This window comes from Oryctolagus cuniculus, chromosome 2 (assembly GCF_051225735.1).
Source record: "Oryctolagus cuniculus isolate XC-2025 breed Fujian yellow rabbit chromosome 2, ASM5122573v1, whole genome shotgun sequence".
NCBI classification, from domain to species: Eukaryota; Metazoa; Chordata; class Mammalia; order Lagomorpha; family Leporidae; genus Oryctolagus; species Oryctolagus cuniculus.
The window spans coordinates 142583332-142610367 of record NC_142868.1 but is presented as its reverse complement, the minus strand read 5'-3'; the positions used below and the strand labels follow the sequence as shown (position 1 = coordinate 142610367).

General features: G+C 46.7%; 1 protein-coding gene across 5 annotated transcripts in view; it reads right to left on the bottom strand.

The window, feature by feature from the left end:
- Positions 1–27036, bottom strand: part of SPRED2 (sprouty related EVH1 domain containing 2) — a 125762-nt gene that overhangs the window by 18840 nt on the left and 79886 nt on the right. For 4 of the 5 annotated variants that reach the window (XM_017340722.4, XM_089327600.1, XM_089327601.1 and 1 more), the window contains exons 2-4: positions 18198–18375; positions 8236–8404; positions 6138–6202 (exon numbers count right to left, since the gene is read on the bottom strand). In XM_017340722.4, coding sequence (XP_017196211.1) covers positions 6138–6202; positions 8236–8404; positions 18198–18375 — 412 coding nt within the window. The remainder of the gene's footprint in view (positions 1–6137; positions 6203–8235; positions 8405–18197; positions 18376–27036) is intronic. The other variant, XM_089327602.1, reaches the window with a different exon arrangement.

Genomic DNA, 27036 nt, shown 5'->3' with positions numbered 1-27036 from the left:
TACTACAGTGGGCCCTGATCTGCCATGTGAAGGGCTTTGGTGGGCACAGGTCACACATCTTTCCTTTGATCCATCCCCTTTCCTACAGTACTCTATTGTATAACTCTTATATTTGGTGGTTGTTTGAAACACAGAAGAGCTGAAATATCATGAGAGTAATTATTCAATCAAGGAAGAGAAAACAGCAGTGGTGAACTGGAGAGGCTGGCAGACGGCATTGGCTGCTCCTCCACCATGAACTAGCAGTGCGACCTTAGGCAAGTCTGACTTTCAGGGCTAATTCAGTGACTGCAAAATGAGGCAGATCCCTACTATGCTTGCCAGAGGGAAGCAGGCTGGATCGGATGAGCTCACAATCCGACCCCACTCCAAGACCTGTAATTGCAAGGACTTGGCACAGCTATGGTTTTCTCACCTCTCAGCAAGCCAAACACCTGCAGCTAACTCCCGCCAGCCGTCCTACCTGATGGGCCATTATTTATCTGGTGGATAATCTGCTTCCTAACGCCAGGCAGAGAAAACAGCGACGGCCACTGAACGAGCCCCGGAGCCAGAGCACTGTCTCCGCTCAGTCTCTAAACTTCCAGATGAGGGAATCTGGACGGCCAGGATGTCCCTCGGTTCCCCCTTCCCCTTGGCCTCCCATCCTTCCTCCTTTTCTTTCGTAAAAAATGAAAACAATACACGTACAAATGTACAAACTTCAAAGAGTTTGTGGAAAGATTGAATCAAAAGATAAGTTTGGAGGCCAGGTGTTGTTGTACAGTGGGTTAAGCCACTTCTTGTATCCCATATCAGAGTTCCTGGTTCAAGTCCCCACTCTTCCACTTCCAATCCAGCTTCCTATGAATGTGCCTGGGTTCAAGTACATGGGTCCCCGCCACCCACCTGGGGGACCCGGATGGACCCAGACTGGCCTTGTCCAGCCTTGGCTGTTGCGGGTATTTGGGGAGTGAACCAGTGGATGCAAAATAATCTCTGCCTCTTTCTTTGTCACTCTGCCTTTCAGATAAATTAAACAAAGATGTAATTCCCCTAAATTTGAAATCCATGCACAAGTTTTTTTATAGTATGCCTTTTCTATGGACCTTTTTGGAAAATGCCTCATCTGCATGCAATTCAAAGTTTTTTGGTACCAAAAAGCTTGTCTTAATTTGCCTCATATAGTGTTTAATAAATCAAAGAGCAGCCCCTGTCTCACACCTGCCTAGAGAAACCCCCTTTCAATTCTGTGGCTCTTTCTCCTGATATTTGTCTCCGTTTTTAAAATGCCATGCATGGTCACACTGCTTTTCGGACTTAGATATTATTTAAGGACTTCTTATTATGGAAGATGAGGACTTGGGTACTTCACACACCCCCAAGTATCTTCCTGTGAAGCAAATATTTCCCTAATCCCCGGCATGAGAGCCAGAGCCCAGCCTCTGAGGGCCAGGACAGCTGAAGCAGCGACAACACTTGACCGCGGAGTGCGGATTAGTGCTCCAGAGGCATGCGCGCGCCGCAGCTGCATTCTCCCAAGACCACGGAGAGATTATCCCTGTCTATCTGCGAAGATGCTAATCACACTGCAAAATGACTGTGGAATTCTGCGGCAGGAAATAGGCCACCAGGGTTCAATGGACCAAATCCTCTCAGCAGGAATTTAGAAAACTGTCCATGAAATGCGGGTAAGACGCAGGGTATCTCTGGTTCTCTACACCCCATTTTCTCTGCTCCCACTGGCCGACCCCACAGCAATAACCCCCTATCTTACCTGCGCCAAATCCTCTTGCCTCAGGCCTCAACCGCAGAGATGTGGGAGGAAGTCAGTCCTACGTCAGAGAGCAAACCAGCTCAGCTTTATCCACGGAGCTGCACTGTTTTTGCCAGTTGCCCAAAGTACAACAGACGGGACGGACTTCTGCTCTCTCAGCTCTGTCCCAAGAATCCCCAGCTCTCAAGTAAAACTGACCCTCAAAAATGCCAAAAACTCCCTTGCCATCGAATGCTAACTTGTTTTCCGCTGTTGATGTTTTATATTCTTTGCAGTTTTTAGCTGACAAATTTGTACCAAACGGCCCTGACACTGGGATACCTAAAAGCATCCACATTAAATACTGGGCACCTTTGTAACTGAGCCCCCTCCCCTACCCCATGGAATTGCCGGGGCTGGCGGGAGCAGGACTGCAGGATGAGAGGCCTAAGTACCCAAGGCTCGTGCTGAGCAGTGACGCTGGCTGGCAGCTCAGCTCTGGATGGCAGCAAACAGCCAGAGTGTCACCCAGCCCTGCTGAGACGCCCCTAAAATCATCCACCTATAGAGTCTTGAGGATAACAATAAAGCAAGAGAGTGAAAACACAGGATTATTGCCTACTATACCTGGGTTGCAGAATTCCCACTTACTGAGCACAGAGCAAAACTACTGTCAATTTATAGAGACGACAATGATGAGTTGCCTGCTTATAATCGAATTGGATAAAGATTTATTCAGTCAGCAAATAAAATATGAATGGGAATAAAAAAGGACAGGTGTTCAAGTGGCAAGTGAGAAAGGAAAAAATACTATGGAATTTTCTTTTTTTTAAAATATTTCAGAGGGGCCGGCACTGTGGCGCAGTGGGTTAATGCATTAGCAGGGAGCTGGATAGGAAGTGAAGCAGCCACTACTTGAACCAGTGCCCATATGGGATGCCAACGTTGCAGATAGGGGCTTAACCCACTGTGCCACAAAGCTGGCCCCCAATATGGGCATTTTAGCCATTAGGCTAACGGCCTATCCCTGCTATGGGATTTTAAAGGAGAAATAACAATTCTAACTAGGTAAGGGAGAAATATGTGGAAACATACATGGAACAAACAGAACCAAAGTCAGAAGGAGCAGCCTCTGTGGGGGAGCTTCAGGCAGTGACCTGGGCAGGGACGGAGTAGGCAGGCCCCAGGCCGGGTCAGAGAACTGGGACGGACAGTGGAAGAAGGCTGCAGAGGCGACAGTGCTGGTGACTGGTGCGAGTGTCTGGGAAGAGTGTTTCCAGGATTGCCACAGGGTGTCATGCTCCCGAGACGCCGGGGAGACCCTGTGAGTGGGGGAAGGAAAGCCGAGACGGCTCGGCTCCACTGCGCGGCTGTAGGGGGTGCCCCTTCCTCCAGGCTCTACTTCCCAATGAGAACATCGGCTCATGAAGTGACCACAACATGCTGTTGTCCTCTTGGGCCCAAGGGACCCCCTCCAAGAGGGCAGCCTGCGGCTCCAGTGGCAGGAACAGGAAGGCTGGCCCCCGGCTTCACTTCCCTGGCTCTGGGTTTCAGTCTCATTTACTCTCTTAAGATAGCAAGTCCAATGGCAGGGAGAGCTCCCGAACAAATGGGGCCCGGGGTGTGATCCCCGCTGCCCACTTTTCCATGGGGTGTGCGTCTGCTGGTCGATGGCTGCTGTCAACGGGTCCTTGGTGGTGCACAAATAGAGCACAGGCAATGGACCATGTGCGTCAGGGCCCTGGAAGTGGACACTTCTCCCAGGAAGTCTCTGAGCGTGTGGAAGCAGAAGGCTGTTTCTACACTTTCTTCCAGGCCCTCAGCGTCACCCCGGAGCAGCCTGTGGACGCGAGGACGGATCCAGGAGGGGTTCTGCCTCCACCCTCGCTCAGTCCTATAAATCACTCCTGGTAGGTAGCTGGAAAGCAGCTGCGGGGCCCACTTTGCTCCGCAGCACAGGAAGCCACCTTTTAACCCGCCTGCTGTTGTTTGTCTCCCGAAACGTGACAAAAGAACAGATGTAAGCAGCGTGCCAACTGTTGAGAGGCTCTGCTCGGAGCCCGGTAGGAAGCCCGCTCAGAGCCCCAGCACACCAGCCGCTCCAAGGACGCAGGGCTGAGTTCACTTCCTGAAACCCTCACATCCACTCTATTCACACTGCAGTGGGATGCACAGAGCTCAGGCAGCCACCCTCTCACACCCCTACCCCTGCTTTTGCCCCGGGGGGCTCCCCATTCTCCAGGGACCCTGCCTCTCCACTCCAGTGGTCCAGCCTCCCCTCTTGTGAGGCCCATCTGCCTCCAAGTCCCTTCCTCTAGTCCAGACTTTGCCTGGCTTGGGCCAGTCCCGAAGCCTCCCATGCATCATGTACATCTCTGCAAACCAGCCTGTAACGCCCTACAGGGCTGAAGCCAGGGTCACCTTATCTCTGTGTGACCAAAGCAGTGCTTCTCAGACCGCTAGATGCAAGCCATGGGTGCACTGGGAAACAAGCGTAATGGGTGACACCTAGTATTTTAAAACATGAGATAAAAACTAGCTTATAAAAGACATCGTTAGGAGAACTGGGGAACTAAGAGGTGGACAGGAGATGACATTATGAGATTCTTATTAATTTTCTTAGGGACGGTAATAGCATTTTGGTTGTATAGTAGAATAAAAAATGTTTTTATTGGACTTTATTTTCTGGAGAGTGGGAGGTATCCAAATAACCTGTACACTCGGCCCCACATTTGTCATAATCGACGGAGATACACAGGCACATCATCACCACCTAAGGGCTTCCACCCACAAAGATCTCACACTTGGTGGGTCAGGACAAAAATGCAATGGCGCACTTTCCCACTCAAGTAGCACCGAGTAGTTTTACTGCCCTAAAATTCTTCTGTGAATGCCTTACTTTTGAAATATGTGTGTGAAGTTCTGACAGGAGACACTTTCAAACAGGTCAGCAAAACAATAAATAAATAAATAAATAAATAAAGCGTGCATGTGTGTGCAGGCCCCTAACAAGCAGAGAAGTCAAGCCATCTGTTTAATGTTATAACTGTTGAAGCTAGTTGTACCGTATGCAGGCAGTCACTGAATTATTCTGGGTGTGTGAAAAGTTTCATGATTAAAAAAACGAAACAGAAAAAAAGAAAAAAATTCAGAAAGCAGAGCATGAAGTACGGTTTGGTGTGGGGCATCTACTGATTTGTGTGTGTCCTGGTCGCAAAGCAAATGCAGTTCTTACTGTGGGTCATGGCCCTGCACTTGAAAATGCTGCCTGATAGCAACTTGCTGCTGTGAGCACACAGCAGGCGGGCAATGAACTGTTTGTTAATTAACTTCTAGAAGCACAGATTTACACAGAGAAGCAAGCCGAGAAATCAGTTTGTTACCCGTTCCATCCCGTTAACTTGGGCTGTGTCAAAACATCTAAGCCCTCTTGGGCCCTACACACTTGAGCCTCACCTCAACTGGGCTTTAGGCCTTTCTTATCAGACGTTCAGCTACGCCCGGGAGGGTAACACGCCCTCCATGCCACGGCGTGTGTTAACGCAAGACTCCAAGAAGGGTGACCAACTGTCCTGGTTGGTCTGGGATTGAGATGCTTCTCAGGACTAGGGACTTGTGTTGCTAAAACTGGGACAGCCCCTGGCAAACCAGGGCAGCTGGTCATCCTAAATTTAAGAGTGGATTAAAAATATGTATTTTTATTTGAGAGGCAGAGAGATTGAGCGAGAACTCTCATCTACTGTTCTACTACCCAAATGCCTACAATGGCTGGGGGACACAAGCCAGGAGCCGGGAACCCAACTACTTGAGCCGTCACTGCCGCCTTGCAGGGTCTGTATCAGCAGGACCTGGATTCGAGGCGGAGCTGATCTCCAACCCAGGTACATCAGTATCAGGTGTGAGTGAACCAACAACTAGGCCAAATGCCAGCCCCGACAGAAGATTTTGAAGGAACCCTTGACAGATCCAGGAGAGCCGACGCCGTTGTGCTGTGTTGTGGATGTTACCACCGCAGCATGACAAACAGGAGCAAATATAGTGCAAGAAAAATTGTGATAAAGGGGCCAGCGGGTTCAGCTGGTTAAGCTGCCACCTTGTATGAGTGCCAGCTGGGGTACTGGCTGCTTCATTTCCCATCCAGCTCCCTGCTAACATGCCTGGAAAAATGGTGGGAGATGGCCAAAGTAGTTGGGCCCCTGCACCCACGTGGGAGACCCAGATGAAACTCCTGGCTCCTGGCTTCAGCCTGGCCCAGCCCAGCCCTGACCATTGCAGCCATTTAGGGAGTGAACCAGTAGATACATGATCTCTCTCTAAATCTTTCAAAAAATAATAAATAATTCCAACCTTTCTTTGAGTATCCATGAACTAATCCAGAAAGAAGAGGACAAAGGCAACTTACTGTAAAGACATCATCGTCACCAAGCTCAGCTTCATTATGGATGGTAGAAGATGAAGTCGTGGAGCCTAAGAAGACAAAATGTAATAACAAGTGTTTCCAAAGAGGGTAAGTCAAACCCATCCATTCAAAAATGCGTTTTAATAAAAACCACATTCCATTCTTTTTGCATCTTTCACCAGGAGAAACCAGTGATTTGGGAATAAAGTGCTTTTAATTTATTCTTCTTTAAATGGCTCTTGCCAGGATGCTCCTTAAATTAACTCAGCCTACTACCGTGTTCCCTATTAATGCCTTCAACTTTGTCACTGGTCACTGGTGAACAAGCGCCTAGGAGGTTCCCAGAGCGGGAGAAAAGAGAGCCTGCATCCCACCCAGGCTGCACAGTGACCTTGAGGGAGGTACAAGCAGTGTGGAGGGGGCCGGGAAGGCCCATGTTAGATCTGCCCTAATCTCACTGCTCAGCTGGATGGGGCTTCTGGGGGCTTCTCAGCCAGTGAGGAGGTTCTGAGTAACTGGCTGTGTGGTCACCCTTGTTTTGAATTCAGACACCATCCTCCAAATGCCAGACTGCAGGAGCCTCCTGCCTCAGGGACACTTCTCTCGTGACAGCAGAGCACCAGTGAACTTTCCCTACTTTGCTTCATCAAAATTAAGGCTCCTATTAGAAAACCCAGCGAATTCCATCATGGGATGAACTGGTCCTTAAAGTTCAACTTATGCATTTGTTCACCTCTTCATTCTACGTATCAGCAGAACTGTCTCATTTTCCTCCCTAAGAGCACCTCCTAAAGTGTCGATCAATTAAACTGATCCAAAGAAAACACATTTACGTTTACGTAAGTGATAGATACATGATAATGGGATTTGTTCCCCACCTTTTCCTTTCTGTGGTCAGGGGTTTTCAAATGTGCTTTTGGAAAATGTTTTGCCATTACATACAATTGAAATTATAAGAGCGGCAGAGGAAGGGGTGACAAACACTTCAACTTCTCAAGAGGGACTGCAGGAGGAAAGATAACCATCCCAGCTGCTGCCACGCATGCCTGCTAACGTTCAGGATTTTCTCTACTTTCCGATTTCCCCCAGTCAATGTTTAGGGCAGGTTTACCAGAAAACAGTTAGACTGACTGAATATGGAGAAGGTAAGCACAAACAGGAGAATCAAATTTTATGCACAACTTCAGTGATTAAGTACATAGATAGCAAACTTCTATGGGTAATACAGAAGCTATTTTGTCTAAATGCTTAAAAAGCTATGCTTTAAAAAAAAGAATTTGCCACTTCAGTCTTTTTGGCTATCTCACGGCTGTTGTAAACAGATTCACATTCCAGCTAGAATCGTCCTACTACTGATGACAATGTTATGTGATTTTTCCTCTTAAGATCTGCCCTTCTCCCTTCTCGTAAATGAAGAAAACGACTTTGGGACACTTAATTTATAAACAAATCAAACACCTATTCTTGTGACTGAGTTCCCCAAATTCTGAACTTGGCATTAACGTTCTTCACTCAACAATTACGACACCTTCAACTCTCTGATTTGGGTGTGAAGTGGAGTTGCTGGGTGTCTCCTACCTGTGGACTGCAGCCAAGCCCACCATGAAAACTGCCCCAGGGTCTTCCTGGCCATGCCTCCGACCCACTCACAGAGTAGGCTGCAGACCACAGCCCCTTTCACAGTGGCAGCCACCCACCAGGACCTTCGAGTGCAAGGGGTCCGTGGGCAGGCCCAGAGCATCCTGGGATAGCCCGAATCCATCCTCGGGCATGGCAGACTGGACAGCTTTTTAAAAGATGAGACCTTTTAAAAAAGCTGTCTCAACAGTCAGAACAAAGTGAAATCAGGCAAAAATTCATTTGTGTGGAAACCCAAAATGCGCCCACTTGGCTTGTTCAGAACAGACTACCATAAAACCACCTCCCATTGGTCTCCATTGCTGCTCTAATGACCTCCTTGGACTTCTGAAAGCTTTGGCACCTACTGACCTGGCCCCAGATCCTCCTCAAGTAAACCACAAACGTAAGCTGGCAGACAGTTGGAATCAGAAAGAACGAAGACATTTGCACAGACCACAAAGCCCCACTAAGAGTTCAGTACCTTCTATAAGGTCTTCGATTGCTTTCCTCACTCCCCTGTCAAAGGCGCGAGCATCGGCAGGGCTCTGGAAAGTAAGTCCAAACTTCCTGTTATCGACTTTCCAATGATGAAACGTTGGGTTGGCTTTGGTGTAGACCAAGTCCTTTCTTACGTAGCATTCCAGTACCACCTGCAGAATTGAAGCACACAGGCTGGTTACTCGTGGGCCAGCCACAGTGGGGTCTGCTTATACCAGTCTAATGAGGAGCCCTCCCAGGAGGCAGCTGAAAAAAACCCCTCCCTGCCTCTGTACCGGTGCAGCCTCTGCCCTTGGCTTTCGTGATCCTCACAGCGGGGCCGTCCTCCTCCGTGCCCCTCCTCTTCATCCCACCCCTTCTTCTTCCTCCTGCCCTGACTATTTGTCCTGTTCTGGACTCCTCCTTCCAGGTTAGGGCCTTTGTAAATTTGATGGCCCTCAATCTCCCCTCTGCTGTCCTAATGGGTGCCTCCCTGTGACCTCAAATTCAAAAAGCTGAAAAATGCATCTGCTCTGAAATTTCTGCTACTGGTTTTCTCTCCTGTCTTGTCCTGAGCTGGCAACGGCAACCCCACTGTGTCTGGCTCGAACTCTCTATGGTACCTTTGCCTCCTCTGAGTTCTCCATCCTCTGCATGATTAACTGTCAAGTCCAAGTCATTTTTCCTCCAGTATCTGTTATATCAACCTCATTCCAGGTGTGATCACCTTGATCTAGGTGCCCATTAACTTTATAAGAGTACTAGAAGATGCCCCAAGTTTCTAACAATGTGGTTTCAAAACTAGTTTTCCAGGCTGATCTTTTCACCTCTAGATCAAGATGCCTTTGAAAAATACTCTTGACCAAGACCCTTGATCTTTTTTAGCTCTGAGATGGAAACAACACCAAAGTCATCAGTGAGAACTTTAACATTTCTCTGAATTAACAAGGGTCTTAGCAAGGTCACACTCATTTCGCCATCAGGTTCTACTCTTGTGTTACTCTGTGGTCTTTCTTGTTACCTTCACAGCTTAGTGCCTGCTTTCAAATTATTCTTTATCAGAAGTTTCATGCCCCTTTAGTCTTATTCCCCTAACTAGACTATAAAGGACCAAGGTGTGTTATACGGTAACTGTGTCTAGTGGTGCTATTGTTGATAAAGATACCAGAGTTCATTTAATGCCAGAGTAAAAGCAGCATTGCAATCATGTGAACATAAAGTTCCTTCTTTATTAATATAAGAAGCAAACTGGGGCCTGCACTGTGGTGCAGCAGGTTAAAGCCCTGGCTTGAAGCGCCAGCATCCCATATGGGCGCCAGTTCGAGTCCTGGCTGCTCCTTTTCTGATCCAGCTCTCTGCTATGGCCCAGGAAAGTAGTGGAAGATGGCCCAAGTCCTTGGGCCCCTGCACCCACGTGGGAGACCCCGAAGAAGCTCCTGGCTCCTGCCTTTGGATCGGCGTAGCTCTGGCTGTTGTGGCCATCTGGGGAGTGAACCAGCGGATGGAAGACCTCTCTTTCTGCCTCTACTTCTCTCTGTGTTACAGAGGGAGAGAGAGAGAGAGAGGTCCTCCATCCACTGGTTCACTCCCTAATTGGCCTTAACGGCTGGAGCTGCCCCGAGCTGAAGCCAGGAGCCAGGAGCCTCCTCTGGGTCTCCCACGAGAGCACAGGGGCCCAAGGACTTGGGCCATCCTCCACTGCCTTCCCAGGCCACAGCAGAGATCTGGACCGGAAGTGGAGCAGCTAGGTCTGGAACCAGCACCCACATGGGATGCTGGAGCCTCAGGCCAAGGCGTTAACCTGCTGGGCCACAGCACCAGCTCCAATTAAAAAAACCTTAAAAAAAAAAAAGAAAAAGAAGCAAACTCTTTGCAAAGATTCAAATATTCGCAAGGCTTCATGCTTTGATAATTAAAGAAACAAACAAGCCATTATGTCCCATCATCCTTCATATAGGACAAGTATAAAGACTTAAACTGAGCAACAAATATACCACTTATACTAAGAAATAAATACTATGTCACTGAAATATTCACAGAATTAAAAACTTGGGATTTTTTTTTTTTTTTTTTTTTTTTTTTTTTTTTTTGGACAGGCAGAGTGGACAGTGAGAGACAGAGAGAAAGGTCTTCCTTTGCAGTTGGTTCACCCTCCAATGGCCGCCATGGCTGGCGCGCTGCAGCAGGTGCACTGAGCTGATCCGAAGGCAGGAGCCAGGTACTTCTCCTGGTCTCCCATGGGGTGCAGGGCCCAAGGACTTGGGCCATCCTCCACTGCACTCCCGGGCCACAGCAGAGAGCTGGCCTGGAAGAGGGGAAACCGGGACAGAATCCGGCGCCCCGACCGGGACTAGAACTGGTGTGCCAGCACCGCAAAGCGGAGGATTAGCCTTTTGAGCCACGGTGCCGGCCTAAAACTTGGGACTTAATGAGTTAAATAATTTGAGGCAGAGGGACAAAGAATGAGATAGAGACAGAAAGCTCCCTTCCTCTGGTTCACTTCCCAAAAGGCCAGGAGCTGGGAATTTAATCCACATTTCCCACATGGCGGCAGGAACCCAATTACTGGAGCCATCAACGTTGCTTTTCAGCGTCTGCACCAGCAGGAAGCTGGAGACAGGAAGCAGAGATGGGAATCAAACTCGGGTACTTCAGGGTGGGATGAGGCTAACAACCTGCTGTGGTCTGGCTAAGCTTTTAGGATCTCCATCTTGTTCTGGCAAAGCTTCACTTTTGATACAAGGGGCTCTTATTAATTTAGACCAAATGAAGGGTAACAATAAAGGCCTGTCTAAATTAGTATATGTTTAAATTAGGGAATATCATTAAACGAGTACAAATTTCAAGAACACATCAAACTGAAAAGAACTTAAATGCTGCCTAGTAAATGTTCCTTAACTTAATAAAAGAGAATAATGTTCAAATTGGTATATGCAATGGCAGTCCCAAGCAGTTAACTTCATTACATTGTATTGCAATAGGACAACAATCCCCTCACACAATTCTATTTATGATTAAATTGCTTATTATGGCCATTTTCCCCTAAGAATAGTGCAATGATTAAATGTCAGCCCAGCCCCATTCCAAATTGGGGAAATCCAAATAACCAAGGCTTTAACTAACAAATGTTATCTATTTTAGAATTTAATAGTCTCAATTCAAAGTCTCAAAATAAACTTTTTGTGAAAACAAAGACTACTTAGCTTCTTCATATTTTTAGGGTGGAAAAAAATTAAGTTGTTGCTTGACATTTTCCAACTTTAAAATTATTCCAAAGGTGTATTTTCTTTAAAAAGTGTTAAGGAAAGTGAGTTTAGTCACCTAAATTAAGTAAAGGGCAGGGAAATGAGATACAATCTTTTTATGTCCTCTTGAGCAAAATATCATCATGTATCTAAGTTTAACAACAAAAGGGAAAAAGTTGAGAGGCTTCAATATTCACAACCCTCTCGGGCAGTTTTGGCGTATACACAATTAGGCATTGTCTTGAAACTTGACAAAGGCTTTTAAAAATACCATTTAAAGGGGTCTGGCACTATGTGTAGTGGATAAAGCTGCCCCCTGCAATGCTAGCATCCCAGATGGGCGCCAGTTCATGTCCCGGCTGCTCCACTTCCCCATCCGCCTCCCTGCTATGGCCTGGGAAAGCAGGGGAAGACGACCCAAATGCTTGAATCCCTGTACCCACGAAGGAGACCCAGAAGAAGCTCCTGGATCCTGGCTTTGGATCAGGCCAGCTTTGGCTGTTGCAACTATATGGGAAGTGAACCAGTGGATGGAAGACCTTTCTGTCTGTAACTCTACCTCTCAAATAAATAAAATCTTTTTCATTTTTTAAAGTATGAATTAAAATAAGAAGCATGGGGAGGAAAAGAAGTGTGGTTAGATGCTTGTTGGAAGTGTTGAAGTCAACACAAAAATACATACTGTAAAAGATTCCAGTAATTTAGATGAACACAGGAGAGCTCCACTGTCCCTTACCCCCCCTCCCCCAATCCAGGGTCAATGTGGCGGGCACAGCTCCAGTCCCCGCTGTAGCTCCTTTATCCACACACCTAAGTATGTGTGTCGAAACCTAGTCAGACCTATATACTGCTTTGCATTTCCTTTAATCTTCCCTAAAGACATATCCTGGAGATACAGGAAGGTAAAAACCATCCTGTTTGATGGCTGTAGAGTATTCCTCAGTACAGACACAACAGATTTAGTCAACCGCTTCCTACACAGATGGGCATTGAGAATTTGTAAGTGGCCACATGTTTGCAGACAGCACTTCAGTTTACATCTTTGTACATTAATAGTTCTCAAAAGTTTGGTCTGCGGGCTCCTGGGAACCTTCTCCCCGCCCCAGACCCTTTCAGAGTCCAGAATGGGAAAACGGCTTTCATGATCATGACGAGGCATCATAGCCTTTTCTCTGCGTCGAGATGTCTGTTGTACAAAAGGAATGGTGAGTGAGCCCACCGTGCCCCAGCAAATGGCCACAATGGCTGGAGCTGATCCGATTCAAGAACTGGAGCCAGGAGCTTCTTCAGGGTCTCCCACATGGGTACAAGGGTCCAAAGACTTGGGCCATCTTCTACTGCTTTCCCAGGCCATAGCAGAGAGCTGGTTCCGAAGGGAAGCAGTCAGGACTAGAACCAGTGCCCATATGGGATGCTGGCACTGCAAGTGGAGGCTTAGCCCACTATGCCACAGCACAGTCTTCAGATTTTTGACCATCACATGGTTTAATAAAAAATGCCAGCTTCATTTAAGAATGTCTTTGAGGAAGCAAAAAAATTTATTATATCTTGACCTTTGAGTACACATCTTTTATTTGGTGTGACAAAATGGGAAGTACACACAACTGATTCTCATATCTGCTTCTGCACAAATGCACAGCTGGAGAGGAGGAGGGTATTCTAACAGCCTTTCCACTGCTGCTGCAGGTGGCAGACAGACAACTCTCTCAAGAAAAAAGACTCGGGTGTCAGCTGAACTACGTGGATCAACATTTTTACTTGAAAGAATGACTGACCAGCTATGGATATTCAGACTTGGATAACTGGCAGACATTTCTTAAAAATGAAGAAAGTAAGCTTTCAATTCAAGGAAAACAAGTGGAAGCATTTGTTGCCAATAATAAAATTTGAACTTTCAAGTGAAAATGAGGATTTTGGACAGCTTCCCCGTACTTAAAACTTTTCTAATGAGATCAGTGGTGATCATTAAGAAATGTGAATTTTTGATATTGTAGAATAAAATGTGTCAACATTTGGAAGATCTGCTTAACTCAGTAAACCATTATTTTCCAGATGACTAATGCATGATGTTACAAAATCAGCCATGAGTCAAAGATCTACTCAAAGTGAAAGATAAACCAGGGGATTTTAATGTAACAGAGTATGAAAAGTTCATGGCTATGGTTTCAGATTCCTCATTTAAGAAAGTACTATAGGTTGAGTTTTGGTGTAGTATCAAAGAATAATAATCATCTGAAAAGCTATGAAAATACTTTTCTCTCTTCCAAATTACTTATCCATGTGAGGCTGGATTTTTTTGCTCCATAATTTCAACAAAAATTAACATTACAACAGATTAACAGCTGGAGTAGGTATTAGAATCAGCTATTATCTATGAAATGAGCTATTAGAGCTTTCCAAAAGTGTAAAAGCAACACAATTCTTCTCATGAACTACTTTTGTTCTAGAAAATTATATAGTTATTTACATTAAAATGTCATTTATATTAACAGTATTGTTTAAGAGTTTTTTTTAATTCAGCTTTAATTTCTAATGCTGTAAATATTAATAGCTGTAACTCACCAATACAAAAGCTCTTAGGGTCTTTAATGCATTTTTAAGAGTATAAAGGGATCCCAAGACAGAAAATATGTTGATGAGCTGTTGCTGTCCATAAATCTTATGAACAGGGGTGCTTCTAAAAGCTCATAGAAAATGGAATTAGAAGGTAAGTTTATTTTGATGCAAAAAAAAATGTGTGGGGCAGGCATTGTGGCGCAGGTTGAGCTTTGCATTCTGTATCAGGTCTCCACAGCTTCTGAACCAGCTTCCTGCCAACGCAACCCGGGAGGCAACAGATGTTGGCTCAAGTGCTTGGGTCCCTGCCACCCATGAGAGAGACCCAGATGGAGTTCCAGGTTCCCGACTTCGGCTTGGCCCAGCCCCAGCTGCTGCAGGCATTTGGGGAGTAAACCAGTAGATACACGATCTCTTTCTGTCCTGGCTCCCCCCTGTCCCTCCCCCTATCACTCTACCTTTCAAATAAGCAAATCTTTAAAAACTTCAGTGTACGTTAAAATTTTCATAATATATATATTTTCATGAACTTTTTGAAGACCCCCTCATATAACTGTTAAAGGTATAGACATTCAAACTGAAAATCCTGCCAACCTGCCCTTCAAAGAGCTTCCCCAGCTCAAGTCCTACCAATGTTATGTGAGAATCCTCACTACAGTGAGCAGTGACAGGAAGGACCCACCTGTTAGATGCTGTGATTAATCTTCCTAAGGTGGTTTCTCACAGGATTTAAGACATAAGCTCTTCCTACCCACCAAACGCCACATTCAACTCAGAGCATTTACATGTACTTTCTCAGGAAAGCTTTATGGTCCACCTTTCCAAAAATCACCTGAGTACCTTGTGAATGCAGCCTAGGCCTTCCCCACAGCAACCACGCTGGTGGAGTTCACAGGCCTCGGCATGCATTCAAAACAAAGCAAAATCAGGCACTGAATCCCAGGTCTGGACTACGCTGGGAAATCTGCTAACATCACCATTTCTATCAGAAAGGCACCGCATGCCCACACTGGGATACTGACAACTGTGACAGCAGGTGCCCTGTGTATCCTAAAACTGGTCTCCACCCTGGGTGGGCCATTGCACTTCTGAGAGAGGGGCTGCCTCAACACCCACCCCCTGTACAAGCTCCCTGTGGGCTCACGCCCTCCAGTGGGCAGAAGTATGACATTTCAGAGGCTTTAGAGGCCAAAGGAAGGAGTGACTGTTTCCTCCAAAGGTGTGGTGGTGTGTGTCTATGTGTGGGTGAGCCCAGGATGCTCCAGAGTGTGGAACAGCCACTGCAGGGATGCACAGATGAAGTACCGCTGGGTGGAAGGTGTGTGGCTGAAGGACTGGTGGATATGAAAGTCCAGAAGGGGACACGAGGAGGGACGGAGAGATGGAGAGACATGACGGGGTAAGTGGGATCCTTGGACAGCAGCAACAGATAGCAGGAGCTGGGCCCCAACCCCATGAGGTGGCCCGAGGGCTGGGACTGCCCTATCAGTATGTAGAGTTAGAATGAAGGGGCTGACTGGGCTTTGGCATCACAAAGAAATACGTGAGTGCCGGCTCGGCCACACCAAGGAAGTGGACGCCTTCTCGGAGCACTGAGTTTCCCCACTCCAGTGTGGAGATGACAGTGTCTTCTCCTTCAGAATGCTGCAGGGTTTAACTGAGGACACTTATGTAAAGGGCATCAAACAAGGCAGTCAAGTTCATAATTATGTGCAAGTCACTGGTGAGACACAGTTTGCAAAATTAAAGGACTAGATCAGACGATCTAAAGGTCCACGTTAGGCTGAAATATTCTGATAAACCACAAAATGCCAGGACAAATACTTCCAAAAATATATAACCTATAGCTAATACCCTCCAAGAGCAAATAATTTGCTAATGCAGAATATCTATAAAAACAAAAAGGGAGTAAAGTGAAAAAAATTCTATCAAAATTTTGTTGAGTAAGAGCTTCAGCTGAAATGAAAAGGGGTAGATTGTGAAAATGTTACGATAAAATATGGCAGATGCAGATCAATATATTTACTGTTTAAGGAGGCACACATACCAAGGAGAAAAATAAGGCCCCAGTAGGTAAATATGTAAAGGACACTAATAGAAAATTCACTGACAACTGTTTTATAAACAAAAACATCTGATCTCATTAGTAAGCGAAAATGAGATGCTACCCTAACAAACTGGTAGATTTAAAATATATGACCTTCAATGTGTGAAAGGCAATTCTCACATGCGCTGGCAGCAGCCCTTTGTACATGCAACAAAAGTCATGAAAATCTGACCCCCACCCAGCCCATGGGGCCAGTGCTGCGGTGCAGTAGGTTAAGCCTCTGCTTGCAGTGCCAGCATCCCATATGGACACCGGTTCATATCCCAGCTGCTCCTCTTCCGATCCAGTTCTCTGCTAATGGCCTGGGAAAGCCATGTTTGGGCCCTTGAATCTGCGTGGGAGACATGGAAGAAATTCCTAGCTTCAGACTGGCCCAGCTCCAGCCATTTGGGGGAGTGAACCAGCGGGTGGAAGACCTCTTTCCATGTCTCTCTTTCTCTCTCTCTCTGTAACTCTGCCTCTCAAATAAATAAATAAAGGAAAGAAAATCTGGCCCCCCAAATTTTTCCAAAAAACAGTAAATGGGGAAAATGCAGGTAAATGTCTATTCATAATACTGAGGGCAGGGATAAGGGGAGAAAGGAAATGGAAATGTCTTCTGAGAATGCTAGGGCAGAACCAATGGGATACGAAACTGTTCATGATGATAGCTATATAAAAATAAGAATAGGTACAAGGAAAAACTACATCCAAGGGCTAAGGTGGTTGTGCACATGTGACTCTGCCTTGTTTTTGGATTCAGAGTGTCAAATATTGGTTCCGGGGCCCCAAAATGAGTCACAGCCAACAAAGCATCTTTCTGAATCTCTGAAGGTTACTGTAAGGATACAATGACACAAATTAACCATACGCACTTAGCACGTGGTAAATGCTAGATAAACAGGTAGTTATTTTACTTTTTGGTAGTGTAGTTATATTGCCCTTCTTGCAAAAATGTTATAAACAAGAACGTTTTCACTACTGGACTATGAAAAGGAATGTCATGAATAGAAACTTATAAAATTAGCTTTTTTCTCCCTCTGAATTTCCAGAAATGAATCAAGTATGAGTCAGCGTTTCTGTCTATTCATATGTAACACTCACAAACTGCGCTTCCCTATTGTAACTTTCTCAAGCTATAATAAATGGCTGCAGAGGATTACAAGCATACACTTGACACTTAAACTCAACCGGTGCCACTGTGAGTCTCAGATGGAACAGCAACATCCCCTGTGGTGTCTGTGAGATCCTGTACAATCTTGTGCATTCCGATTCATTAATGGCTTCTGAATACATACTAATGATTTAATAAAGATAGGACAGTGTCCTTCCACGTTTACAGCCATTAATTTAAAATAGCTTTGGGCATGTGAGGTTTTTTTTTTTTTTCCCTTCATGGATTCCTTCATGACAAAGAACCGGACAGCCCAAGTCCTTTATGCGAATGTCCTTCTACTCTTGGGAGATCATGATTACACTCCAATTTACTCATAAGCATGTATAATTATTTATAGAAGTATGAAAGTGCTACCTTTTGTTACTGTCTTTTTCCAAGCATGGGTTACTCATTAGCTTATGAGATTAACGCTACAGTGTCTTTCAGATAAACACTCATTTACTAGCAGTCAATGTCAGGTGACCTCCTGCCCTTCCATTTTACCATTCACCATCCAAGCCTTAATGGCGTGCTCTATGAATAAGCCCTACAGTTTTAAAAATCGAATGCACAGCTCAGAAAATCTGATTCATAATAAAGCTTACAGTTTTGTTGCGAATTTCTTCCATGACAGACTTCTTGATTAATCAGAGATGTAAGCGACACAGCCACATAACACTTTTAAGTGTCTGGGTTATGTGGTGTGCAGGCAAAAGATACTTTGCTGGATGGAAAAGGAGGGCTATGTTTTGCAATTTGGCACCAGCTCCTGGGTTCTAACTTTTGAAGTTTTAGCAAGAGTTTGAAGTCAGGGAAAGAAGGAGAGGGAAAAATGAAACAACGCCTAATGGGATAGGGCTACAGTTGAAGGTAGGCAAGTCAGCCACAGGTAATGTAACCCACGCGCGTGTGTCTGCCATTACCAGTTTGTCTTTCTGTCGTTCACCATGGATGAGAAAGCCGCTTCGTCCACTGCCTTCGGGGTGCATGACCTTACACACCCCGACGCGACTGATCCCGCCTCCTTCCTGTGGGAACCATCCCCCGCTGGAGTCATCTCTGGTCATAACCACAGCCTTGACACGCACAATATAGCTGTCACTAAAACGACAACAAGAAGAATGGGGCATGACAATGGTCTGGCAGCCGCGGAACATGTTTCACAATGCAAGAAGACCACCAGCTAGCACCGTTCTGGACTTGTCCAAAAAAAATCTGTGCCGGGCAGCAACCACAGGGGCCCACCTCAATGTTTAGGGCTACAACAAAAACATTTAAATTCAATATAAAAGTACATTTACAAAAAGAAAACTAGTAATTAAAGTTCCTGAAGATGTCTGCAGGTAATACAATCTCTATACTGGGTGTGTTAATGAAATGAGCTGATCTTTATAATTTGGTATCTGTAAGCTGGAAGACAAATCTGTTAAAAGAGTAGTATGGTTTCAAGCCTTTAAACTCAGCTTGTAACATTATGCAAAGTTAATAATCTTAATATATTTTTAAAGTTTTTCATCTTATTTAACACAGGATACAATCATCTACTTCCGAGTCACAAATTCATCACGTACTCATTTATGTAGGTGGGAAAATATTTCAATTCAAACAAGTTTTTAGACAACTGTAGCCTTCTGTTTATGATTTTATTTTTTCCAGTCTAAAATTTCAATTTTGCAATCAGTTCTTTGGCATATTTGCCAAAACTCTTTTCTCCTCCAGAGACCAACTCGAGCTTCTTTTCATTCTTCATCACTTTTTTTGGGAAATTTATTTGGATTTCCAGCAAGGCCATTAAATTCTCCCTTGCTGTTTTCTTCCTTGGGATAGAAATTTTTTTACTTAAACATATATTCACATCTTGTAAGTGCCAGGCACTGTGCCAGATTCCAGGGTAACAAAGACACAGAAGAACCCAGATTCCTGTTCTTCAGCCCGGTGCAATCTGCCCGAGACCACGGAGACAGTCCCTCTGCCCCACAGCCCTGCTCACCCCAGTCACTCCCCACTGTGGCCCAACTCCCCCTGTACTGTGAATCCAGGACTCAAGGTCTCTTACGTCCCCCATTACTTCCCCATTCTCTCCCCTACTCCTTTTATTTATTTATTTCAAATAAGGCTAGTAATTTAATGAATTATTTATTTATTTATTTGAAGGGGGGGGGGAATTTGTCCATTTGTCAGTTTATTCCCCAAATGCCCTCAACAGCAGGGGCTGGACCAGGCCAAGGCAAGAAGACTAGAACTCCTGGGTCTCCCATGTGGCTAACCCAAGTACTTGAACCATGATCTGCTGCCTCCCACGGTGTGCATTAGCAGGAAGCTGGATGGGAAGCAGAGTGGGGACCTGAACCCAGATACTGTTGGGTCAAACAATCACCCCAAATCCTTTTTATTTTGGAAGACTGTGGTAACACATACATAACATAAAATTTATTATTTTAACAATTCCTCGTCAGTGACAAGAAGTATATTCACACTATTGTGCAATCACCCATATCCAGCCCCAGAACTTCATCACTCATCCCAGACTGATGCACAATGCACACATTCAACACTGTTCTCTCCCCCTCCTCCAGCTCAGCCCCCAGCAACCACCATTCTGCTTTCAGGAATCTGACTCCTCTAAGCCCCTCACAGAATGCCCTTCTGTTTCCTTAGCCTAAATAAAAGGTGCTCTTGGCTGAGCCTCCGTGGCCCATTCTCACAGGCTGCTCTCCCTCCTGTTTGGTACTCGCCAGCTGAGATGTGGGGTGGGACACTTACTGTGGCTGTCCCTCCAGTTCAAGTTCACACACGTGACCAGGCTCTCCACTACCCTCAATATTCTTCAAGCACTTTTATCCTGCTCCCTGCCGTGTCCTTACCTGATACTCTACCCAACTCAAGTTCCATGGTCTATCATGAACTCCTTTGCCCTCTCTCTCCTCACTCTAATTGCCTGGCACAACTCAACCTACTAAATCCTACCCTCTGCCTTTTCCACTTAGGCTGCTGAACATGATCAGACAAAGTCCATCTCCACCATGCTCCTAAGCCCTGTCTTAAAATTCATAACCACTAACCTCAAGTGGGTCCTTAGGTGCTACATGGCATCCTGCTACCATTTTCCCAATCCATCCCCAAGAAGACTGCTCTTATAATGAGAGACACATGAATGAACACTGGCATCTGTCCCCATTCTCTTTACAACAGCGCCCTGGACCTCTTGTAACTCTCACCTGGCTTGCTCTGAAACATGGATATTTGCCCTCCAGGACATAAACTCCCAGGAGCAGGCTTGGTGCTTTAGGTTCATTTAATACATATTCCTAGTGCCTAGAAAAGTGCCTGACACATAAAAGGTTGTGGAGTGAAAGGGTTAAATACACAATATAAACAGGTTTAAAAATTATCTGTAGCTAACAGAACCCCTGCTGTTGCTGTTGTTTTTTAAGTGCTCAGTAGTCATTTGCTTATGAACTGCACAGCTTAATTGGGATAGCTGTGAAGGTTCTCTTTTCATTAACAGGAAAACTGAATAAAAACCACAGGCCGCACAAGCACACCATCCAGAATCCAATCACCGCCATGGCCATGCATGTGAGCTCCTAGGGGTTAATCATGAATACTTGGCCGGCGCCGCCACACCGGGTTCTAGTCCTGGTCGGGGTGCCAGATTCTGTCCTGGTTGCCCCTCTTCCAGGCCAGCTCTCTGCTGTGGCCCGGGAGTGCAGTGCTTGGGCCCTGCACCCCATGGGAGACCAGGATAAGTACCTGGTTCCTGGCTTCAGATCAGCGCGGTGCGCTGGCCGCAGTGTGCCAGCCGCAGCGGCCATTGGGTGAACCAACGGAAAAGGAAGACCTTTCTCTCTGTCTCTCTCTCTCTCTCACTGTCCACTCTGCCTGTCAAAAAAAAAAAAAAAAAATCATGAATACTTTATAACATTTGTTTGGATCACTGCACAAACAATTGTGGAGAATGACCTGGTTTTCCCCCCTACACCCCATTTATCCCAGAAAAGCGAAGGGCCCCCAGTGTGCAAGGCCGCTCTGCGGTAGGGGTACTCTGGGCTCATCTCCACAGGAAACGGCCAGGGTGAGGGGCTGCAACTCTAGACCCCTCTCGGGCAAACGTGCTTTTACTTTCCTCCGGCCGCAGCTGTGTGCTCTGCTCTCTTCCTTTGAGGGGATTAAGTAAACATGAAAAAGGGAAGTTTGCATTACTTAGGTTAGTGCCATAACGTGATTTCCAAAAAAGAACTCATTTATTAGAGATGTAAAAGGGGACCCCCTGCCACCCCTCTGCTTCTGTTCACTGTGGCCTCTGCAGGCGTTATGTTCTGCGCCATCTCCTTCCAGCCCGGATTCCTCCTCTCCGGCGCCTCCCCCATGACTGCTGCGTGGGTGGGGGAGCTGGGGGTGCAGAAGCCACCCTTAACTGCAGCATCTGGCTATTTCAAACGAGGCTGGGGGATGAAGCACTGTACTGAGAGCTGTCGAATAACCCAGCTGCGGGGGGCCCGCACCCAGCTGCTTCCTACTGGGGCGCATCGCCCCGCCCCACCCCGAACAGAAATGACAATAAACTCCACCACCAGAAGGTATAAGGAGGAAAACTCCCTTCCCACCTTCCCTCCCCCTCTTTCTGGAAAGAATTAAACAACATCTGCTTAAAACAGATGCAGGGGTGGGGTGAGGGGACGGAGCAGGAAGGACAGGGCAAGTTTGTTTTTTTAAAATGTGTACAGGGAAATTGCTGCAGGTATGTCTTAGGAAAAATTCCAAAAACATGCTAAATATTGTCAAAAATAACAAAATAATAGCAACTTAGGAAAGACTTCTGAAACTGGAAACTGCTGCCCCAGTGGTGGGGACCTGGTGACGCTCCAGCCATGGGTCCAAACACCAACTGGTTGGAGATGCCGCATCCGGACTTGAGCTGAGCTGTTCCAATCAGTGTCATCATAAATGGTGCTGGACAACCTGACGTCCAATGGGACCATATTCTTTTCTTTTTTTAAAGAGTTATTTATTTATTTGAGTCAGAGTTACACAGAGAGGAGAGGCAGAGAGAGAGAGAGGTCTTCTATCTGCTGGTTCACTCCCCAACTGGCTGCAATGGCTGGAGCTGAGCCGATCTGAAGCCAGGAGCCAGGAGCTTCTTCCAGGACTCCTATGCAGGTGAAGGGGCCCAAGGACTTGGGCCATCTTCTACTGCTTTCCCAGGCCATAGCAGAGAACTGGATTGGAAATGGAGCAGCCGGGACTCAAACCAGCACCCATGTGAGATGCCAGCACCGGAGGCAGCAGCTCTACCCACTACGCCGGCCTCTGGTACCCTATTCTTTAGGTGAACTATGAGTAAAACTGGCCAGAGATCTGCTGTTGAAATGAAGATCCTTGAAGGAAAAAGCTTTGTGTTCCCAATATGTGGTCTTATCCTGAGGTCACCTGATCTCCTGGAGAGTCTGAGTCCAAGTCCTGGCTCTACTCCTAGTCCAGCTTTCTGTAAATGTGCACCTGGGGAGGCAGCAGGTGATGGCTCAAGTCATTAGGTTTCACTGGGTTCCGGGCACTCAGTGTGGGAGACTCGACTGAGTTCCCGGTTCTGACTCTGGCTTGTCCCACCCCCTGGCTGTTATGGGGCATCTAAGGAGTGAACCAGTAGATGGGAGCGCTCTGTCTCTCTGCCTCCCAGATAAATACATTTAAAAAACGAAACAGTGCGGACTGTATCTCCTGAGGAACGCGTGCTTCTCAGGCAGGTGCAGCACAAGTGTCCCACCTCTCTTTAGCTGAGCAGCCTCTCCCTGAGCTTTAGCTTCTTCCTTTGCAGGATGAAGAGCGGATGGGACCTTGCTGTTTAAAATAAAAGCAGTTATGGAGCAGGTGTTTGGCACAGCAGGTAAGACACTCCTGGGTTCTGGTCCTGGCTCCACTCCTCAGTTCCAGCTTCCTACTGATGTATACCCTGGGAGCAGCAGGTGATGACTCAAGTGGCTGAGTCCCTGCCACCCATGTGGAAGACTCACAATGAGTTTTGGGCTCTAGGCTTCAGCCTGGCCCATCATCAGCCGTTGCAAGCATTTGGGGAGTGAACCAGTGAATGTAAGATCTCTGTCTCTGGGGTCGGTGCTGTGGCATAGTGGGTAAAGTCGCCGCCTGCAGTGCCGGCATCCCATATGGCCACCGGTTCAAGTCCCAGCCGCTCCTCTTCCAATCCAGCTCTCTGCTATGGCCTGGGAAAGCAGCAGAAGATGGCCCAAGTCCTTGGGCCCCTGCACCTGCATGGGAGACCTGGAAGAAGCTCCTGGCTTTGGCCTAGCTCTGGCCATTGCAGCCATTTAGGGTGTGAACCAGTGGATGGAAGATCTCTCTCTCTGCCTTTGCCTCTCGGTTAACTCTGCCTTTCAAATAAGTAAATAAATCTAAAGAAAAAAAAATCTGTCTGCCTTTCCAATAAATAAATGAAAAAATAAACAGACCAAATGCCAGAGTCAGAGAGGTTTGCTCCGTTGTAGCCAGCATTCCTGTTTGTGAAGGGCTGCCCTGGACTACTCCTGGTCACTGAGGAGAGGTTTCCAGACTGCCTGCCCTTCTCAACTGTGGACAGAGCAGAGGGGCAGGGAAGCTCTCAGGCTCTTTGACAGGAGGAAAGCTGACATGGACCTCCAGCAACTCCCAGTGAAGTCGGGTTTACAAAGAGCAGGTTTGCTTGCACACTGTACACACACCTGCAGAGGAATCGGTTCCGCCTGCCATCTGCGAGGTGGCTCCCGCCCCTCCCCTGTGGTTTCCTTCAGGGATGGAGACTGCAACTTTTATATCCCCCATAAATACTGCACCCCCTCCCCCATCCCAGCCCTTATCTGATCCCAGGGCTCCTTTATCATTCCATTATGCTAGACCTGGGAGTCACTTCCTCCCAGCCGCTTCCCCACTCTTGTCCCCTTCCCCAGACCTTGAGAGGGATTAGGGAGGATCCCAGCCTCTCCAGCCCAGCTCCCAGACACCAGCTGAGCCAAATATAATGCCACCCTCTCCCAGGGAGCCAGGCACAAGCAGCTCATTCTAACCACCCCCCCCCACACACACACACCCCACGCCAGGTTTTCCCTGGGCCTACAGATTTATAAAGACTCTTTGATTACCTCAGATCTTGTATGTAAAAAATATGTGGATGTGAAGTAAATATATATATGCCTGGTGATCTTTTAAAAAATGAATCAACAGAATATTTCAGCAGGATCAAATGTGTGGAGAAGCCAAAGGCGCTGGTTACATTCTGTTGGGTTGGCTGGTGGTCTTAGGAGTATCTGTTTTGAGAATCAAATACTTAAGAATTTTTTAAAAAGCTGATCGCCCAGGTTTTAGAAATATGTGTGTGTGTGTGTGTTTAAGATTTATTTATTTATTTGAAAGTCCGAGTTACACAGAGAGAGAAGGAGAGGCAGAGAGAGAGAGAGAGAGGTCCTCCATCCACTAGTTCACTCCCTAAATGGCTTAAATGGCTGAAACAGCTGGAGCTGGGCCAATCCGAAGCCAGGAGTCAGGAGCTTCTTCTGAGTCTCCTATGTGGGTGCAGGGCCCAAGGATTTGGGCCATCTTCTACTGCTTTCCCAGGCCACAGCAGAGAGCTGGATTGGAAGCGGAGCAGCCAGGACTTGAACCAGTGCCCACATGGGATGCTGGTGCTGCAGGCAGCGTCTTTACCCGCTATGCCACAGTGCCGCCCGTAGAAATGTGTTTTGAACTCTATGGGCAAGGAGAGTGACCCACCACGCAGAAAACTGCACGGTGGTGACGAGATTTTCAGTACAAAGCCTACTACTAAAGGGGAGCAGTAGCTCGGCATGCAGGAAGGAAGGCCTCTGCACTAACTACCCAAATGTGCACCACCCATGTGGCTGGCCTGGCCAGTGCAGAAACAGCCTAAGAAAAACACACCAGGATGCCAGACGTGGCAGGGCCAGTCTGGTGGAGGCACCAGCTTTCCTCTCAATACCGAGGGACAGGGAAGAAAGGTTCTGCGCGGTAAACATCTGCCAGCCAACAGAGCTGCTCTGCATGACATCTGGTTGGGGAAGTGGAACGGTGGGTTAAGATCCCTCTGGAAAAAGGCTTTCCTGCAGTTGTTTAACATCAGCCTTGCCCCAGGACACACAAGTCAAAGAATCAGTGAACTTGAGCTGGTGCTGATACCTTAACTTGAACTCATGGTGCCAGGGCATGATGCTAAGGAGCAGATTTACCAACAGAAGAAAATGGGCTCTGGGCCGGTGCTGTGGCATAATGGGCTAAGCCTCTGCCTGCAGTGCCGGCAACCAATATAGGCACAATTTGGTGTCCCAGCTGCTCCTCTTCCAGTCCATTCTGCTATGGCCTGGGAAAGCAGTAGAAGATGACCCACGTCCTTGGGCCCTGCACCTGCATGGGAGACCTGGAAAAAGCTCCTGGCTTCAGATTGGCCCAGCTCCGGCCGATGCAGCCATTTGGGGAGTGAACCCGTGGATGTCAGACCTTTTTCTCTGTCTGTAACTCTGCCTCTCAAATAAATAAAATCTTAAAAGAAGAAGAAAACAGGCTCATCAGTGTTCCCCAATTTCCTGAGATGCCCCAGTGACTCTTGCCCACGGACAGCAACCCCACCTCCGCCCTAGAGGACTGCAACACAGGTTTGATGTGTTTCACGCATTCATTTTGAATGGTATGGAGTGAGTTTTCAGAAGTGGAACCCTAGCACATACAATGATATCCGAGAGGTGTGTGTGTTTGGGGTAGGGTGGCGGTAGTACTGGGTCCTTGCCTTACAATGACTGGGGATGGCACTTTCACTCATGAATCAGTTGGGTCCTGTTCCGATTGTGGACCTCCAAGAGGGGCTGTGAACAGGTTTTTCTCCTTCGCTGTGTTGAGCTCAGAATCTGAGTGAAGCCACTAGAAAACGTTTTGCAATGCCCCATAGTCCTGTACAAGCCAACAAGCTAAGCAGGGTCATTAACCTCCCTCAGTCCAGGCTCCACCCTGAGAGGGGGAGGTGGGGGCGCAGCCATCCTCATCCCCGCATGCCTCGGATAAGCCTACCATCTTTGTTGTGGATGCTACCTAGCTACATGGAAGCACATAAATAAACCCGCTCGCCCACACACCATGCTCCAGAGCACGTGTCAGAAAGGGCCATGTTCTCTACTACCGTGAAGATACTGGTAGCATATCTGAAATATGAAAGATCATTAAATTTAATAACTCGTCTCGTCATTCTTCAGAACCAATCCTAGGAAGTCAAGACTTAATAGACATGAGCCTTTAGTATTTTTATTTTCCTATTGAAATTTTACTACAAAAATGTTTATAGGCTAGTGATTTCTGATTTAAATGTAATACTTTTAAATTTAATACTTTCCTTTAAATCACAACTTAATTTAAATTTAATACTTTTAATACTTTCCTTTAAATCACAACTCACTGTAAATACACATATTGTCCAATCTCCAGGTGCTACCATATACCTTCAGGTCACAAGGGTCAGAGCAGTATTTGTACTGCTCATTCTGGCTCATTCTCTGGCAAGGGCGGGGGAAGAGAATGAGAGAGAACGGCACCCACTCTGTAGCCATCTTTGGGAGGAGAACAAACACTCTGCTAAGCCATCCCAGGTCAAGGATGCCAGGGCCACTCACCACTCTGACCTCTCCCTCTTTCTTTGCTGCGGTGTCCTGTGACCCATAATGGCCAAGAAAAGGAAATGAGGCAAAGACACAAAGGAACAAAAATCAGGCTGGA